Below are 19,508 nucleotides of genomic sequence, written 5' to 3'. Positions count from 1 at the left end.
TTTTGGCCACGATAAAATAACTTCGAAAATGCATTCTTAAAATCAAATTCAGTAAAGGATTAAACTTACATAATACATACATTATATAAGTTTAATGTATGTATTATGTAAGTTTAATCCTTTAAGGATTAAACTTGACTTCTTATTTTTTGCATTAGGATTGCATTTAAATAAGGAATATTAATTAATTATCATGACTTATACTACTTTATATCTAGTTACTATTTAGGATTTTTTTTTCAGCAGGTTGCATGCAAAAGTCTACAATAGAAACCTCTCAGTACAATATAAATACTGGTCTCTTTTGATCTATACGCAAATATTTGGTAACTAGAGTAAATTCATCAAAATACACAAATTTAATATCAAACAACTTTGTTATAAATTCTGGAAATATCACAACATTTTAATAAATATCTTATCCTATGTGGAAGACACTTAAGTCTTTAATTCTAAGGCAATACTACAAAATTTGGAAAAAGTTCACCAGTTATTCCAAGTAAACCTGGCGGTATACTTGCTGACCTGACTTTCCTGTACGTCCCATAATATGATAAATAATATCTTCTACATCATAAATTCATGTTATACAGGCTTAGGTTCCACACAAATAGCTGCAAATATTGCAAGTAAAAAAAAAACACTTCTTATCCAAAACTAATTAAGAAAACAGTTACAACCAAAGGCCACCCATTGTAAATATAATAATTTAATACATTAGCAGCTGATTTGTGTTGTCCATGATCATTAATTTTGCAAGACCTATTTGACAAAGAATAATACTACAAGGTAATTTTGCTTGTTTTTTTCTGCCATTTAGCAATTTGTATAATAAAGGCACATCAGGAGCACCCAAGCATAACCGACTTGTCAATTGGTATATAACACTTTACAAGTAATATAAAGCATTTAGTTCAGCATAATTAACATTCAGATAAAACAACAATATTATAGCTATTATTGCACCTTATTGCTAAAATATATGTTGTATAAAAATGCAGTATAAATATCATTGAAAATATTTTTACAATATAAAAATTCATACACCAGATATTTCATTAGAAGAACCATATTTAATCAACAAGATGTTGTTCAGTGTTTGATGCTTTCTAGGCACAAAATTAATCACATAATATATCACCATCATCTGCCATCTTGTCACACAACTCATCATATAATTGTTTTCATTGATCCCTTTATTGGAATGCTGCAAGAATTTTTATACTGTGATATAAAAGATAACCCTATCAATATTAATTACATTTGATTTTTTTTGTATAAATATTTTTAATTTTATACATGCAAAACATCTCCAAAATAAAAATTGCAGATTCAACTACAAGTCTTAAAATATTTACATTTGTTATTTTATATAAATATTTTTTAGTTTTACGAAAATGTATCTAAAATAATGCAATATTTCCTAATCATTATACATTCCATCAAGAAGAAAATCCATCCTCTTATAATGTCTGTTCTTCCATGCTTCTTGGCCACGTTTTATAGCCATATAACCAAGTACTGCAAACATTGGCACGACTAGTATGGTTATAACTATTGGTGTCACCATACCAGGGTGTTGGGTAGCCATTGAGTATATCTTAGTATTTGTTTCTTTATTTGGTGAAGGCATTTGATCATTCACTTTAGTTTTAGGTGAAGATTTTACAAATGGTATTTTCATATCACTATCAAACTTTTCTTCCAGCTTAGCTAAGGCTTGATAAGATACTTTTAAAGGTTTTTTATGAGCTTCAATTTTGGTAGCATTTTGAACTTTGGTCTGCTCTTGTTTTACGGTATCATTGATAGCAACTGATGGCGGAACTGTTACAGCTTTCTCGTGGCCCTTGAGTGCCATTTCGAATTTTTGTTTCAAAGTATTGTTTGACTTAGTATCATTATGATCTATAATGTCATTTTGTGCAACATGCATTGGATTTTCAACTCCTTTTCGAGCTTGGATTGGTTTTTCCTTGATTTTTCCCATTTCTTTGTCTAAATTCATAAGTTCGAGCATAAGATTCGTTTTAGGCAAAGCTGTCGCGGGGACGTCATGCAATATAGGACCACCTTCACTTTCCATTGCCATTTGGGTATGATTTGTTATTACCTCTGTCGGTATTTTTTTCACATTCAAAGTTTTATTTTTATCAATATCGTTGTTAATGGAGGTCACATTACCGCTGTATACTAAATGTGTAAGGAAAATACTCCATAAAAAAAAGTTCAGCAACATTTTTTTAACTTACTTTTTCATCGAATTCCCTTAGATAAAACACTCTGAAATAGTATACAAATTAAAAACTATACAAATACATTTATTTTGTAAATAAACGAATATGTTTCAAGATATTGCTTCCCAAAACTAATTTTTTACGAAAAATCAGACACGAAAAATAAAATCGGAAAAAAGTAAATGTCAAAATACAATTTGTGTTGATGTGTAAAGGTTTTTTTAAATTTTGTTTTCATGAAAGACATCCAGTTTATTCAGCCCTTGTTTATTTACAGGTTTTACAATTTTAAATAAAATACAGACAATGTATCTGAAATTAATTCTTAATTTCATTATTAATTCTTAATTATGATAACGTATTCATTATATATATATATATATTTATATATATTTTATATTAGTCGATTAATTATAAGGATATATAATCCTGTGTCAAGACATAAATGGAAGGTGAGGTAGATTCCGTCTTCTTCTTTTATATTAAGGCTTCAACTCTTTTTTACTCAATCTGTGATTTGTCCAATTTCAAGTAATAATAAAACCGAATACAAAACAATTTAGAAAACAAATCCGTGTTGAACTATCTCCTAGCTCATTGCTGAATCTATTCATTGTCATAATGACATTTATCAATAAAGTGACAATTTGTGACTCTAGTTTATTGGTCTCTGTTTGTGACAATCACGACATTCAAACGACATAAATATATTTTGTTAAAAACGACGAACGATTAGACTTCTATTTAAACCGCTCCAACTACGCAATGAGTATTATATTACATAAATAGTATGTGCTAATGTGTGAAAAATGAGAACCCGCAGTAATTCGGGAGTACGTTTGGACTATTATCAAAGAGTTGTACACAAGCTAATTTTAGACCATCAGCAGCCTGTAACTGGCTTATTTCCTGCAAGTCCTCATAATGATCATGCATGGATCAGGGACAACTTGTACTGCATACTCGCAGTATGGGGCCTGTCAATGGCATTCAAGAAAATTGCTGATCAAGATGAAGATCGCGCTAAAACATATGAGTTGGAGCAGAGCTGCGTGAAACTTATGCGAGGTAAATTATTGCTTTCATAAACTGGTTTTTTACTTATTGAATCATTTAATGATGTTTCGCATAAACGCTCTTACCGGCTACCGGCAGTTATCTAGCAAAATGAACCCATAATGAACCATCAAGAGTTTGACATGCTTATAGATAACTTATTTTCATTGGTTTATCCTTACCATTAAACGCATAGTAAGGCTCGGCCGAGACGGGTTTTTTAATCTCGGCCGAGACCGAGAATGAAATAACGTGAATAAACTATAAAAATGTTAACTGTTTACTACTGTAGGCACTGTTTTATATAAAAACTGCTTTAACAATCAAAGTCAAATAACATAATGTAGTATAAAAAAAAATATCGGCACAATGATTTCTTATGTATATGTGAGTGTTAGACATTTAAATTAAACTATTTTACAGATTTTATCGCGGTTTTAATATTTTACTTTTCTCCTGACGTTTCGAATTTGTAAAATGTAGGTAGATATTGTAACTCTGACTTTGTGGATGAACAACACCTCAGTCCCCCCCGTGACCATGAAGGCTGCAAAGTCTTCGAAACCTCGGGAGAAAAGTAAAATATTAAAACCGCGATAAAATCCGTAAAATAGTTTAATTTAAATTTTTCGGCATTTTCACCCTTCAAAGAGTGTCTCCTTTCATCATACAAGTAATAACTCAGCAAAACAATACTTAAAAGTACTTACATTTATACAATTTATATGATGTATTATATATTGGATACCACTGCTGGGAACATATCTCTACTACTACTGAGAGGGTTTAGGCATTCACCAAGCTGGCCTAGTATGGGTTTGTTACTTTTATTAACTACAAAATTTAAACTAATTTCTATTAAACAACAATGGCTAAATAAACAGTGAACGAACGGCGCGCAGGCGGCCGCAGTTCACCAACTGGGACTCCAACCAATGACAACGCAGACTGCCTACTCAGTCACTCACACCGAGCGACGAATATGGCCGCGCGCTGATTTGAATCTCATTCTGTTCCGTACAGTTACATCTTGGTCACTGCCGAGAATCTCGGCGGTTTTTAGCCGAGAACCGAGACAAATTTCTCGGTTGGATTTATAGCCGAGAATGCCGAGACCAAGACCGAGACCGAGATCTCGGTCGAGCCTTAACGCATAGTAATTCATTGGGATAGTTTATTGGAATCTTATTTTGATAGTGTTTTTTATCTATTCTATATCAAAAAAAATTCAAAATACAAACAATATGACATGAGGTTGTGTAATGTAATATTTATCAATATCATAGTTAATTAACATACCACACTTTACTTAGGCAACAATATTAAGCCTTATTTTGATAATACACTGCAGTTATGAGCATCATGTAACAGAATAGTAATTTGCGGCATGAGTCATATTTGGTAAGACAGTTTATTTATACAGTAATCAACCTCAACAAAATTTCCTTTTTCACTTTAGAATTACTTAAAGTCATTATGGAATTTATATCATTTCGCTCATCTTGCCTCAATGTACTAGCGCAATAATGTAGAATATTATTTAACAATATGCAAAAATGCAACAAAATACTGCTCTTTCAAATATTTTTTTTGTATACAGGTCTATTAATGGCTATGATGCAGCAAAAAGATAAAGTGGAGAAGTTCAAAACAACTCAACATTCATTGGATTCTCTTCATGCCAAATATTCATCAACAACTGGCCGCACAGTTGTTAAAGACAATGAATGGGGACATCTGCAGATTGATGCTATCTCCCTATATCTCCTAATTTTGGCTCAGATGACTGCATCTGGCTTGCAAATAGTATTTTCTCTAGATGAAGTTGCTTTCATTCAAAATTTAGTATTCTATATTGAGTCAGCATATTGTACACCTGATTATGGTATTTGGGAGAGGGGGGACAAGACAAATCATGGACTGCCAGAGCTCAATGCTAGCTCCATTGGTATGGCCAAAGCTGCTCTTGAAGCAATGAATGAGTTGGATCTCTTTGGTGCCCGTGGAGGGCCTTCTAGCGTCATTCACGTTTTAGCTGATGAGGCTCAGAAATGTCAAGCTGTATTGCAATCTATGTTGCCAAGAGAATCAAATAGTAAAGAATTAGATTCTGGTCTTTTGTCAATTATCAGTTATCCAGCCTTTGCTGTTGATGATCCATTGTTGATAGCAAGAACAAGAGATGCAATTGTTACTAAATTACAAGGGAAGTTTGGATGCAAGAGGTTCCTAAGAGATGGTCACAAGACTCCCAGAGAAGACCCAAATAGACTTTACTATGAACCATGGGAGTTAAGGATGTTTGAGAACATTGAGTGTGAATGGCCTTTATTCTTCTGCTATCTCATACTCGATTACTGCTTTCAAGGTGACAAAGCAAATGTCTCAGAGTATATGCAAAAGTTAGATAAAATAATGATAAGGAAGGATGATGGCATCAAATTAGTTCCTGAATTGTATGCAGTGCCTGCTGATAAGGCTGATCTAGAACAAAGTGATCCCGGGAGTCAGGAAAGAATACCATTAGGCAGATGTCCATTTATTTGGGCTCAGTCATTATATATATTGGGAAATTTATTGCAGGAGGTATTTTATTTTACATGTATTTGGCAAGTAATGTTAAACAAAATAAAGGCAGCAAAATATTTTAAAGAAAATGTGTGTATGTTGCTGTTATCAATTGCTTTATAATAAATGTTTTCTGTTGTATAGTCATATAATTTTGTAAACACTACAATGAGCTTTATAAGACTTGCTTGCTTTTTACAAGTACTGTATTCATGGTTGGCTCCTTGCCAAACTTAAGAGATAATTGAGAATTGTCAACTCAACATCTTATTAGACTATTCATATTCTTTAATTATTTTATTTATGAAAAAAATGAATTCTTTCAGGGATTTTTGGCTGTAGGTGAACTAGACCCTCTGAATAGACGATTATGTTCAGAAAAGAAACCTGATGTTGTTGTGCAAATTGTAATACTAGCAGAGGATAATGAAATTAGGGACAAACTGCTAGAATATGATCTTCATGTCCAAACTATTAATGATGTAGCCCCCATTGAGGTGCAGCCAGCTAGAGTTTTGAGTCATCTTTACACATATTTAGGTAAACATAACTGATAAATCACTTTTTGAAACTTAAGAATTCTAGACCAGATGACAAATAATTTTTATGTGTTTCAAATTACTTTTCCATTTACAATGAAATAATAATTATTTATATTTCCCAAAATATTTTAAAATTATAGGTAGAAACAAAAAACTTGGTCTATCTGGAAGAAAGTCACGTGACGTTGGTATCCTCAGCACTAGCAAATTATATTCACTAAATGAACGCATATTTGCATTCACTCCACAGGTAATTGCGCACTTTTTTTAATAATAGAATAATCTAACAAGAATAATGGTATATATTTATGTCTTCACATCTATCTTGCACTTGATCTATATACAAATATTTCTTTTATCTAGTTCTCTGACATGAAACGTTTCTACATTGCTTCCGATTATGAACTGATGGTTGATACCCTCAAAGCTGAAATTAATTTCTTGAAGTCTTCTTGGCAAAATCTTCTCGGGAGACCGCTTGTTGTATTGACTTTGAATAAAATGCATTTAGGTATATTTTACACTTTATTTATTTTGGGTTTTAATGCTTGCTCATTTTCATGCTTTTCCTTTATATCATATCGCAATTTCCTATTTTATGTGTTTATATTATTTTTTACTGACAAGGGTAATGAGTATGGTGTGTGCATATTGCCTAATATTATTTATCTCCAAACCAGTAGATTTTTTAGTACTTAGGTATTAGTTAGTTTTGTTTGTTTTCCCCTATCTATCCATTTTAGAGACTTTTATTTAACATTTTAGTTGATTCATTAAATGTATATACTAGTGTCCCCTGTTTGTACTAACGTCCCGCATGGTTGTGGTGTGCCGTAGAACTTCGACTATGAGGAGTACTACATGTCGCGCGACCCGGCGCTACTCGCAAGCACTTTCATGGCAAACGTCGCGTTCCTCGGCATGAGCTGGAAGCACATGCTAGGACGCCCGACTATCACCTTACTAGCCACACAGTATTTGATGGGTAAACTTTGTTTGTCTTTATTTATCTAAATGTTTGCAATAAAATCGACTACACATTGAAGTTGTTGATAAAGATTCGCGTAATTCACACCTGCAACCTGCGGTTTGGTACACCACAATAACTCTAATAGTAAGTGTTGCTATCTATTCTGTAAAATATCTTAACTATTGAATGTTTGTAAACATTGTGTAGAAGAATGAGGATATGATGAGATACGACATCCAGTACCGACACACACCTTTTTGTTTACTTTTTGGAGCCCTGCATAATATTAATCTCAATCCTCAAATATTTGAGGAAGTTGTTGTAGTTGAAGTACATACTTAACATTATGAAACGGATTTAGGTATTAAAAATCATTACAAAATTAAGTATTTAACAACTCTAAATTTGATTCATCACTAACAAACCATGATACATTGCTTTCCTAATAAATTCCCGCATGAGGTTCGCAGTGGGTAATTATGTGCCACATTTCCAGACCAAGGCAAAATACCAATGGCGATGATAACTACAATGAAGAAACTCAAATCGGGCTACATTAACGGCACTCGAGTGACTCTCGGCAATCTCGGTGAATTTTTAAACACGTCAGCTATCACCAACTTGAGTTTCTTGGGCAGTCAAGAGGATGGTTATCCTGATAGTGAGTATTTGGTGAAATTGATTTAATGTTAATTTTTTTTATGTGGTTATAACTACACCCAAAATGGAAAGGAACGTGTATGTGTATTGTATGTATGTAGTGTACATTGAAAATGTGTATTTGCTTTAAAATATATTGCACAAAATTTATTATTGCCATTCAGTGTCTATATGATTTCGTATATCGAACATACATAGGCCACTCAGAATACTATTATTGATCTATTTTGAATATAATATTTTACCCAATTTAGGTAGTAGGATATGCCAACTGTATATACAGGGTGTAAGAAAAGCGCTCCCGAATACAACGACAAGTGATAGTGCTAATGATTATTCACCAAATTACTTGAAAAAATAATGTTAGGCATGCTCTGCTTGTGCAAAGCATGCCTAACATTGTGCTAGTTATTTATAATACATGGAATATACCATTTAATATACTATATTTAATATACCATTCAATTGCGATGTTCTACTGTCGTGTGAGGAATCAACCGTACCATCACCTGTCTTTGTATTCGGTTTCCAGCGAAGCCGGTATTAATGAACGGTGTAATCCATTGTCGTGTTGCGCTCGGGTAGAGCTGAACCCGCAGGTGCAGAGCTACCTGGAGGAGCACGTGGTGAAGTCGCTGTGGCACAAGCCGAGCGTGCTGGCGCGCGCGCCCGGCGCCCGCCACGCGCGCGCGCTGCGCCGGCGCATGTCGGTGCGCGGCGCCATCAAGAAGACCCGCTCCATCAACGTCGACTGTAAGTACTCACTAAGCTACAAAATAACTATTTGTTTTGTTCTTTTGATTTTTATTTTTGAATTCGTAATGGTTCTTAATACTTAATAGTGACGAGATTTGAATTAGTACAAGTTGTAAGGTAACTGTTGTTACTTTTATAGACTGCATTTCTACACTAATTACTGAAGGTTTCCTTTTACTGACAAATATTTCGTTGAACTCTGAATATGTGTTTAAGTATTTATTTTAATCAACAAAAATATTTCTGATTTGTAGCGGAAACTTTGGGTATGGAAGGTGAATATGTGGGGCCGTTATTGGAACGCAAACCATCTTGGTTGGAGGTAGAACCGATGTTCGGCCGCAGTCCTTCGCCTGAGGAAGCTCGTAAAAAGGTCGTTACTAAGTAAGTATCACTCGAATCCTATAGAAATACTAACCAAAACATGTACGCATGCTAAAACATAGGCTTCTAACATACTTAACGACATAACATACAAATTGTGGCAATTACGCCACCACTCACCACTATTACTGTCCTACAGTGGCGAGTCGTCCATACAACCCGATCTCTACCGTCTTCTCTTTTAGGTTTATTTACATTTGTCTTAGTTTTTGTTTTCTGTACAATTGACCGCTATATGTTAACTAAAGCAATTTTTATTTACTTCGGGTTACCTTTTGAAAAATGTCACTTTTCGCACCTGCTGTGCAAGCAAGCAAATGAGATAACGAAATGACATGAACGTTCAGCTTTCAATTTTGCTTGGTATCAATGTCTTGTTTTCAATAGACGTTTTACGCTATGGGGATGCTTTTCTTATATTTTATCTCTGTTTGTTATTAAATAATATCTAGTATGTTAAATAGTCCCCTTAGTGTGTTAAATATTTTTGTTATGTGCAGAGGTACTTCGACTACGAATTTAGGTGTTACACCACCAACGATCGAAGTTACTAAAGAGCAAAGCCCGTCGCCGCCTAGAGAAGAGGGTAAGTAGTCTCAAAATGTCAGTATATTTTGGATTCTTCTTTATACGTCGAGCTTATTGTTCACAGTACTCGCACCAATACAATTTTACACCGTATTTTTTAAAAATAAATAAATATATTCGCATAAAATCTTGTACAAGTCGACTTCCGCAATCAATTTTTACCGTTAAAACAATCACGGCAAGCTGAATTTTGCAAACTTTGACGCTTGCAGGACCTATAATAAACTGCATCTGTACATAACTATAGAATATTTCCGCTAATGTAAACTCATCCTGAAGTTCCTGCTCAATATATTTCTGCAAGAACTTGCCAGTCTAAATTTAGCTTAACGGTATTTCAGTGGTAAACAAAACGCCGCCGTCGGTGATTCGCAACCGGACCACGTCTGAATCACAAAACCTGCTGTACGCTGAGCAAGAGACGGACGAGCTGCTCGCCATGCTCAGGGAGACGGAGAGTCTCGACGAACAGGGAGACATACTGCAGTACCTCGTGGACACGCACGGGCTCGACTTTAACACCGGTAATATTGAGTATTAATTAACTTTGTCCATGGGCGGCGATAGCCTAGTTGGTTGTGGAACGGAGTGCCGAGACGAATGTCCGCAGGTTGAAAACCCAAGGGTACACACCTATGACTTTTCTAAAATTATGTGTGTATTCTTTGTGAATTATCGCTTGCTTTAACGGTGAAGGAAACCTGCACACCTGAAAAGTTCTCTATAGGAATTTCGAAGGTGAGTGAAAGCTTACCAATCTGCACTGGGCCAATGCGGTGGACTATAAGGCCTAATCCCTCTTAGTAATAGAGGAGGCCCGTGCCCAACAGTGGGACAGTATATATGTAATACAGGGCTGATATTATTATTATTATTATTAGTCCATGGGCTACAAAAACCATCACCAGGCCAGCTACAAGTTAGCCTGTTTTTGAAAGCTGCAAAAAATATTCTGATCTAAATTTAAATGTGGGGCTTCAGATTGGGTTAAATAACTAATGTACGTGATAAACTGTTTAAAGGTTTATAAATGTTAGAAATAATGTTATAAAATTGTATGTTAAAAGTGGTGCACCCGATCGCGACGGCTGTATGTAGTGCATTGTTTTAAATTAGTATTAGATATGTGCGTCAATAAGATATGTGCAGCGTTGGCAATGTTGGCAACAATGTTCATCACCTATTCTCAAATAATGTCAAGCTCAGATTATACTTATCAATATATTGTGTGATATCATTCGTGTTATGACAATAATCCAATTTTAGATATAATAGAAAACGGGAAAGCTGTCACTGTTAAGGATCTTCTCAAGGCCCTTTACGAGAAGGCGTGCACACAAAAGCTCTGGGGTCTGGTTCGACATACCGCGGGCATGCTGGGCAAGAGAGTCGAGGACCTCGCCAAGGCAGTCACCGACCTGCTAGTACGGCAGAAGCAGATCACAGTGGGAATGCCGCCTAACAACGAGCATACTATCACCGCGCCGTTGCCTGAAAATGAGTTGAGGCAGTTAATTCACTTGGTAAGTTTTTTTAAAGCGACGTGGGCGGTGACTTTTTTATTAATTTGCCTGCTGTAACGTGGTTGCCTAGAGGTTCTAGCATATTTTCCTTTAATTAATTAGCTATTGACACGTTCATTTTGCTTTTATTGACATTTATCGTGGAATAGTTTATGGTTTTAATTACTTTTTTCTTTTAATATTTGCACAAAAAATTAAATTTAAATGAAACAATAACGTTACATGCAGCGTTTTCGCCGTGACAAAGATGGAAATAATATAAAGGTAACATAAATTGTACATTATAAAAATCTCATGAATATCAGCTGGTACTTTTACAGACATAAAATCTGCACATATTAAACAACATCCCCTTTTCTGTATGTTTGTATGTTATTATTTTCTCAAAGTCTACTGAAAGAATTCATATGAAATTTGGTATGGAGATAGTTTAAGACCCTGGAAAGGTTTTAGGATACTTTCTATCCCAGGAAAATAAATGGCGGAACTTTTATCCCGGAAAACTCCTTCATGCAGGTGAAGCCGCGAGCAAAAGCTAGTTAATAAAAGTAACATAATGAATACGATGGGTGTTCACAGGCGTACGGGGACGATGAAAGCACAGCCATGTTGACACAAGAGCTACTGGTTTATTTAGCCATGTTTATACGCACGGAACCGCAGCTGTTCCTGGAAATGTTGAGGCTCAGAGTCGGACTAATTATTCAGGTAACTATAACCTATAGTCTTACAACATGGAAGCCAAGTCTTTCCTCATGAATTTTTGTTGATTTTTCTTAAGGTAATTAGAATTGAGCTTACCTTTTCCTATATTGAATGTTGACTTATAGGACACCCTGTATATTCAGCACTACACAAACGCGCGCGCGTCTTTTATTCGTAAATAGGTAAACAGAGACGAAACTAGTGCTAACATTCCGCTGTGTGTATTCCGTCCCATGTTGTGATAAGGAGTGAGCCTGTCACCATATCGGGCACAAATTCCAGACTCCGGGCTGATAGAAAAACCCAATATATTTTTGCCCGATCCGGAATCGAACCCGACATCTCAGCACTACAGTCGTTCTGTAGTCTGTTCAATACTTTATTTAGAACTGTCTATAAAAATTACATAACTTTATTATTACAATATATTAGCGTTCCTCTTATAGCTCATTTCTAGATCAAAATACAATTAACACCAAGACTTTAACACTAATTTTGCCCTCCAATAAATACAGGTGATGGCTACAGAATTGTCAAGAACCTTGTCCTGTGATGGTGAAGAGGCTTCGGAACATTTGCTCAACCTGTCACCCTTCGAAATGAAAAACTTACTGTATCACATCTTGAGCGGAAAAGAGTTTGCTATCAATAGTGGTATGTAGTAGATTATTATTATTTAGTATACAAATTTTTGGCATTTCTCAGACATTCCGATATCTTAATGAATTTGATAAACATAGGCATTTAATACACTATAAGCTATTTATTTCGTCGCAATAGTACAATATATATTTTAGTCTATGGTATATTATACAGCGTGTTGAATTTTATATTTTAAATAATTAAATATTTTCAGTCTTCCGGTGCTCTTTATTCTTTCTACACATTATTATGTTTCTGTTACAGCAAATTCTCTGTCTGTTATAAAGGGAAAAATCGATAGAAATAAAGGCGAGTTGTGACGTCACAATTTTGAATGTTTTTGTCCCCTTTTATAACTTTGTTAATAATCACTGTGAACAATTGATTAACTTGTGTAAAGACGCGTCCGCTTTTTGTGTCGTCGTTTTACATACATCAATTAATTTTCATGATTATTCTGCGCCATTATTTGTAAATAATAGTTCTATTTGATTTTTTAAATATACCCCTACTGACGGCCAATTAATAAACTTGATCGATATCTACAGATCGACCTGAAATATAAATTAAAGTAAAATAAGTAACATGTAAGCGTAACCACCAAACTTTATTCCTATTGATGTACTTCCTCGATCGATCTGGAGATATGATGATAAATTATTAATTTTGGCCGTAAATCCTGCTCAACTCCGTTACGCCTTTACCGCATTTGTTCAGAAAGCCAATTTAGTATTTCGTATCCCTTACATAATTCTCCGCCAGAACTACTGATACGTTTTTGAGAATGTCATACAAATCACATTTTACTCCTGTGACAGAGGTAAAACCTTCGTTTGCAGTTGGCCGCGGCAACTTCTCGATAGTGAGCAATAAATCGAACCGTTATGGAAAGAAATCTCAAATTGTATTAGAAGGTCAATCACTACAAGGCGGCATAGATGACTGTAAGTACCCAATAATACTAATTTAGCAATCCGTCTTCGTTAAACTAATTTGCAACTAGTAAAGTTTGTAAGTTGGACAGTTTATTCATGAAAGATAATCTCTGAATCCATTGAGCTGATACAGATATGGCAATATATTTCTATCGCCAAGCTGAGCCCGCCGACAAAACGAGGCCTACATACGTTAACGGAGCGTCAACTTTAATGTGTACTGCGCTTTAACATCTTATGTCACTATGTGGCGAGTGCAGTGAGTGCCACGTAGTATACTTTGTAACACAAAGTTCGTATGGTGTTACTGCTGTTATTTGACAATTATTATTTTATTTCGGTCTGCCAATTCCGCATGTGCAAAATATTTATGAAAATTTGTCTTCAAAGCAAATATAATTTCTTCTTAAATATTTTATAACCAATGATATTTTCTAAAGCGCCCAATACGGAGCCAGATCGGCAAGGACAGTGGTTACGCAGACGTCGGTTGGACGGGGCGCTTAACCGCGTACCGCGGGACTTCTATCCTCGGGTTTGGGGTGTGTTGGAGAAGGTAATATACTATACTCAAATAAACCTAGAAGTACGGGCATTATAATTAGCACGATGAGATATCAGACCACAAGAACCATAGCTAAGTGCCTTTGGGGTTCCTTAGTTTTATAGAGTATTAGGGTGCCTTTATAAAATATATTTTGGTCTATTGTGTTGTCATATTATTTTATAACTGTATATTTGCCTTTTATGTAAATAATAAATATATATTTTTCCGTCATACACTTGTTTTTCCAGTGTCAAGGTTTAGTAATTCAAGGTAAACTTCTTCAACCGAATTTGACACAAGAGATGACATCCGGTGAATTGAAATTCGCCCTTGCTGTTGAAACCGTACTGAACTCCATACCCCAGCCAGAATATAGGCAGTTGGTAGTCGAAGCTCTAATGGTGTTGACCTTGGTTGTTGAATATAAGGCGGTTTCCCATTTGGGTGGCACTATAGGCGTCGAACAATTAGTACACAAGGCGAACCAGATATTTTTAGAAGACCAGGTAAATTATTTTTTTCATGAATTACATCATTATTTTATACAAATTAGAGATACAATAAATCAGAAATTATTTGGATTACCAACTAAACGCTACATGATTTAATCATTGTTATTGTTGATACCCTCCTTTCTGTAGCACCCTGTATAAGTTTGTATGGCAAAGGTAATTCTTTTATTTTGAGAGAGTTATATTAAATTAATGAAATATTTGGTTTCTAATAATATTACGTATGTACAGATGCGGTGCAACGGCGACGCAACGCTCTGCTGCGCGAAGCTCGAGCGGTCGGCGGGTGCGGTGGGCGGAGCGGGCGGAGCGGGCGGGACGCCGGGCGGCGCGCTGGTGTGCGGCGGCGCGGCCGGCGTGTGCCAGCACCTGTACGACAGCGCGCCCAGCGGCAGCTACGGCACCATGACGTACCTGGCGCGCGCCGTGGCCGCGCTGCTGGCCGACCGCCTGCCCACCGACCAGCCCATCGAGTGCGCCATCACCTAACCGACAACGTTCTACAAACGTCTACGACCTACTCTGCTGCGAGCGTCCTGGTTGCTACGTGTTGTTCGTTATTCCCTCTCCAGTAACTGTCCCCATACATGTAACAGTAGCTTGTAGTCATTCTCTTCATCGTGTCGGTCAAAGCGGATCAAGCTGCTAACTAGTTAAAAATGTCAATAGTAACATTATTTTAATCAAGTAAATGCCTGTTTCATCGCTCGCCATACTCATTATTACAGTATGCCATATCAAATTGTTATGAAAATTATTTCAGTTCTAATCAATCTAAACCTAAAGCCGCACTAAGGTTGTATGTAGCAGGCGATTATATTTCGCATTCTCAAAACCATTATGCGTTCACGCATTACGGTTAAAAACTGCCCCCAACAAACCAAAAAAGTGATGGCGGTAAGCGCTATATACGAGTGCGCCTAAGTTTCAGACGAATAAACTAGTTGCACTGTCGCGGGAATAAATCGCCAAAGCGTTTGCTTATATCGATATATTGGAATTGCAAAATGACGTAGCTAAATACCATAATATACCAAAGTAGTGCGGCCTTACACTAAAAGAAAAAAAAAATATCTGGCAAAACAGCCCTATGTATTTACATGTACTTTTAGTCAATACTAAATCATCTCAGGAATGTTACAGTTTAAAATAACTTACCTTAATCCTCAGCTATTACTCTTGCTTTAATTGTACATCAACATGAACACAAAAATTTGGGCCTAATTTGACAAGCCCAATCAATAGTTATGAACGAATCTTTATTTTAGTTGAGAGATAAGTTTGTTTTTATATGAAAAATTATATTGTACTAGAGAATAATATGATATTTTGTGACAAATTTTAATCTTTTATTTATTTACTCATGAAATCGTTAAGGGCAATTTATGCATCATTTATACAATTTTAAGAATCAACTGGCAATATTAAATGCCCTTAGCCCAGCAGTATATTATGTATTATAAATTATATTGTTGACATAAGACACTAGAGATAGATGATTTTATTAACAATAGTATTGTCATTAGGGGTGATATTGAATGTAATTAAAGATATTTCTGAAATGATTAAAGAATCTTTAGCAACATTATATAAATTTAAATTGTATTTGTTTATAAAAAAATATATTTTAATTGATAAATTAGAAAAACGTCGTTTTATTTAACATATTTTGCTAATTATAGAATATATTTTATATTCACCCGGATAGCAACCATCATACACAAGGTGTTAAAACCCGCCATAGTGGCCCAAGCGTGTCGCGTCCTGGCATCAGCTTGTCTATATCTGGTTCCAACAGACCGGCATAATTGTGTTGACTGTTGAGAGGTAATCATCTCTCGTCAGTCGACATTCTATTGCACTTACGATCAGGTGCAGTGGGGTCACTGTGCCATGACAGAAAAAAAAAACAATATAATACAAGTTTCGCAATACCACCTTAGTAAAAAATAGCTTAAATTAAATATAAATTTGGAAACTTCTTATTAAAGGGTAGAAATAAAACAAATATAATCAATAAACACATCTACTTCAATTACATTCCATCTAAATTAACAAGTTTCACAAACTGTACTTCAATTAAATATGAGCTACTATCTGCAACTAAGCTTCGTCTTTCTTGCCAAATGGATTCATTTTTGATAGCCAAGAAGTTGTGGTACTGAAAAACAGAAAACAATGTATTAATACTAAATTAGATTAGAACCATTTCAATGTCAAATGTGTATTTATATGAAGTAGACAGCCAATGTAAATATATATAGAAGTTTATTTGCACATGACGGCACTATTGCACTGAGAACAAACATTGAAATCTTGGACCACTACACTCATATATAATATTATATAATCATTGGTGCAGTAACAGTGTATATGATCTGTACTATTTACAGTAAATAGTAATGAATTGACTCTCAAATTGGTCACAGTTTTTAAAATTTTATTTAATGTAAAACATTTTATAATTTGTTCAATGATAGGATTCTCTATACAGGTTAATGTCCGGCCTGGGGCGCAGTTCTTAAAACCAACTCAATTATTTTAGCATCATTCTTAAAAAGTTAAATGTGTAAACCTACATTGGAGTGTAGTCAAGGCATACCAAATAAAAAGAGACAGAGTTATAAAGCACTTACGATATTTCATCAGCTGAACCCTTGTTTTCCTCTAGTCCTGCAGCTTTCAATTTTTCTACTAGGTTTTTTCTATAGACTTTTTTTAGGGGTATAGGTTTATTTTCAGCTTCTTTCTGTTTGGCAACTTTGGTAAGGGCTTCATACCATGACAAACCATACCATTCAATTTCTTCAGGTGTATACTAAAATAAATATTATAAATAAAAATATGTAGTTAGTAAAGATTCTTTGTTATATGGTTTAAACAATTGTAAGTATACAGGGTCATTTTGACATTGCATTACTAAATGAAACCACATACTCGTCTTGACCTTTGCTGACATTGTGCCAAATCATTCATTAATAAAAAAAATTTTCACCAAAAAGCCTGGTTTTAGTTTTCAGATTTTTTTATTATTTTTAGTTTTATGCGAATATGACATGTGCGTGAGTGTATTTATGACTGAAAGTACAATGTTACAGCTGTGACGAATTCTCTTAGAGTAATAGTAGTGGCATTAGGGCACGTAAAATTAAAATTACTTTTTATTGACATTTATTTTGTTTGAAACTTACACTTTTTTATTTTACATCTACGGCTCAAGTAACTTATAGTAATGTGTTATTTCCAAGTAGATAAGTATGCGGTGTCATTTAGTAACGCAATGTCAAAATGACCCTGTATAACCTTATTGTAATAATCTTCTATCCAGAGTACTATAGTATATAAATATTCATACAACTTTCATTGAAGAAAAGCAGAGAGGAAGTTCATGTTGGCTACATGAGAAACTTATGAAAATCAAAAAGTGATTGTAACTTCACACTTATATTTACATCTAAGATGATAAACAAATTTACTCACTGATGACAAATATGTTTTGTACTCCTCATAAATTTCTTTCTGCTTTGCAGAATCATGTGCATATCTTGGGCATCCATTCATCAATTCTGTTAATATTTGCTTTTTTAATTTTAAAGCTAACATGGACACTAAGTCGCAGGCTGGTGTTTTGAGCAGGTAATGATCAAATCCATAGTGGTCATTGATGAGTTTTATTGTTCTCTCTGTCACGGTGACTGAGAGATGGGTGTTGAGAACTTCTGATCTCACTACAGTCCTTTTCAATACAGGCACCCAGTAATGAGGTACTCTACTTCGCGGATCTCGCTTTTGGAAACCTGTTGGTTATTCACCAAAAAATCATGTATATTAGTAATTGTATTATAGCTACTAAATGAAATTATATGATTAAAATTACAGCTCCCGAAAATAATAGGGAACAAGTAATTACAATCGCTTACATTAAAAATACATAATTAGCAAATAATAATTTGTCATTAAAAATAATAGCATGTTTGGATTTAATATATTTGTGATACAAAATTGGGTCTGAATAAATACTTATTCACAAATAACATCAATTTTTTACATTTTTATGTAACAAATACTTATTACATATACATTTTTGAGGGAAACTCATCATGGTCCTTACTGGCAAGGATAATAACGCTCTAACCTAGTTAACCTAACAACCCTTTATTAGGGTAATTAAGTTATAAGAAACCTAATCACATCCCGAAAGAATTTTGTGAGCTTAATTTTTCATAGGTATTTTCATAAAAATATTTATTTCCCCTTATCACTGACTTTATAGATTTCATCATATGAAATGTAAACATATGTAACACTATCACCATTATATAAATAACTATAACGAAGGGAATTAGAGATATAACATATACCTTTGACTACAGCTTCTCCACCCCATATTCCCTCGTGTATCTCAGCAGGATACTTGATAGGTATTGGTATGTTCTGTATTGGCAGGGTCTCGCCTGTCAGCTCATCACGTCTCCACTTCCCCTCTTGAGCCACGAAGTGAACTGCTGCAGGCTTAAGGACTTTCCATTCACGCCAGAATTTTTTGTAGGCTGGAGGAAGCTCTGATGCAATACCAATATCAAACCGAGTCTTTTCTTAAATGTCTTTGATAACTGACGCGCAGTAGCCTGAAACAACAAGGTCGATGCAAGACAGTCGAATAATTATTTTTTTTATATTGATTTACAGAGAATAAAATACCTGGAGACGGGAAGATGCCATTGAATTCTTTTACAGATAAAACCATATAATTAAGCTAATAATTGTGAAGTCACTGAAATAAATTTCTGACAGATTAAATTGACAATTTAGTATTTTTCAGAATTTGGTTTGTTTAGGTTAGGAATTTCTTAAGGATGCATACAACCAAAGTTAAATTATCG

At 34.8% G+C, this 19,508-nt stretch overlaps 3 protein-coding genes across 7 annotated transcripts; 1 reads left to right on the top strand and 2 right to left on the bottom strand.

Moving 5' to 3' along the window:
* Positions 1–228: 228 nt before the first annotated feature.
* On the bottom strand, positions 229–2,456 carry LOC115445855. The gene has a single exon (XM_030172332.2). It carries the CDS (start codon positions 2,237–2,239, stop codon positions 1,424–1,426), a length of 816 nt encoding a protein of 271 aa, XP_030028192.2. The 5' UTR covers positions 2,240–2,456; the 3' UTR covers positions 229–1,423.
* Positions 2,457–2,780: 324 nt separating this feature from the next.
* LOC115445854 (probable phosphorylase b kinase regulatory subunit alpha) lies at positions 2,781–15,633 on the top strand. Of its 5 annotated transcripts, none has more exons than XM_030172328.2 (18): positions 2,781–3,305; positions 4,894–5,879; positions 6,188–6,401; positions 6,544–6,653; positions 7,241–7,388; positions 7,870–8,034; positions 8,619–8,786; positions 9,044–9,173; positions 9,674–9,759; positions 10,103–10,285; positions 11,028–11,284; positions 11,864–11,992; positions 12,505–12,643; positions 12,896–12,940; positions 13,471–13,575; positions 14,007–14,122; positions 14,362–14,619; positions 14,857–15,633. In XM_030172328.2, the coding sequence occupies exons 1-18, from the start codon at positions 3,047–3,049 to the stop codon at positions 15,112–15,114; spliced, it is 3,756 nt and encodes a 1,251-aa protein (XP_030028188.2). In that variant the 5' UTR covers positions 2,781–3,046; the 3' UTR covers positions 15,115–15,633. The 5 variants fall into 5 exon arrangements, with proteins under 5 accessions (XP_030028188.2, XP_030028191.2, XP_030028187.2 ...); XM_030172327.2 differs by lacking the exon at positions 7,241–7,388 and adding an exon at positions 6,767–6,914 and having other exon boundaries at positions 2,782–3,305; XM_030172331.2 differs by lacking the exon at positions 12,896–12,940 and having other exon boundaries at positions 14,857–15,114.
* Positions 15,634–16,637: 1,004 nt separating this feature from the next.
* On the bottom strand, positions 16,638–19,438 carry LOC119190143 (39S ribosomal protein L28, mitochondrial-like). Its single transcript, XM_037441319.1, is given in 6 exon segments — positions 16,638–16,786; positions 17,262–17,443; positions 18,106–18,422; positions 18,987–19,214; positions 19,217–19,253; positions 19,327–19,438. Coding segments are annotated over 6 exon segments (843 nt in total). The 5' UTR covers positions 19,348–19,438; the 3' UTR covers positions 16,638–16,728.
* Positions 19,439–19,508: the final 70 nt, after the last annotated feature.

The sequence above is a fragment of the Manduca sexta genome, chromosome 22 (genome assembly GCF_014839805.1).
Source record: "Manduca sexta isolate Smith_Timp_Sample1 chromosome 22, JHU_Msex_v1.0, whole genome shotgun sequence".
NCBI classification, from domain to species: domain Eukaryota; kingdom Metazoa; phylum Arthropoda; class Insecta; order Lepidoptera; family Sphingidae; genus Manduca; species Manduca sexta.
Note: the sequence above shows the minus strand (reverse complement) of the source record. Positions and strands in the feature narration are given on the sequence as shown.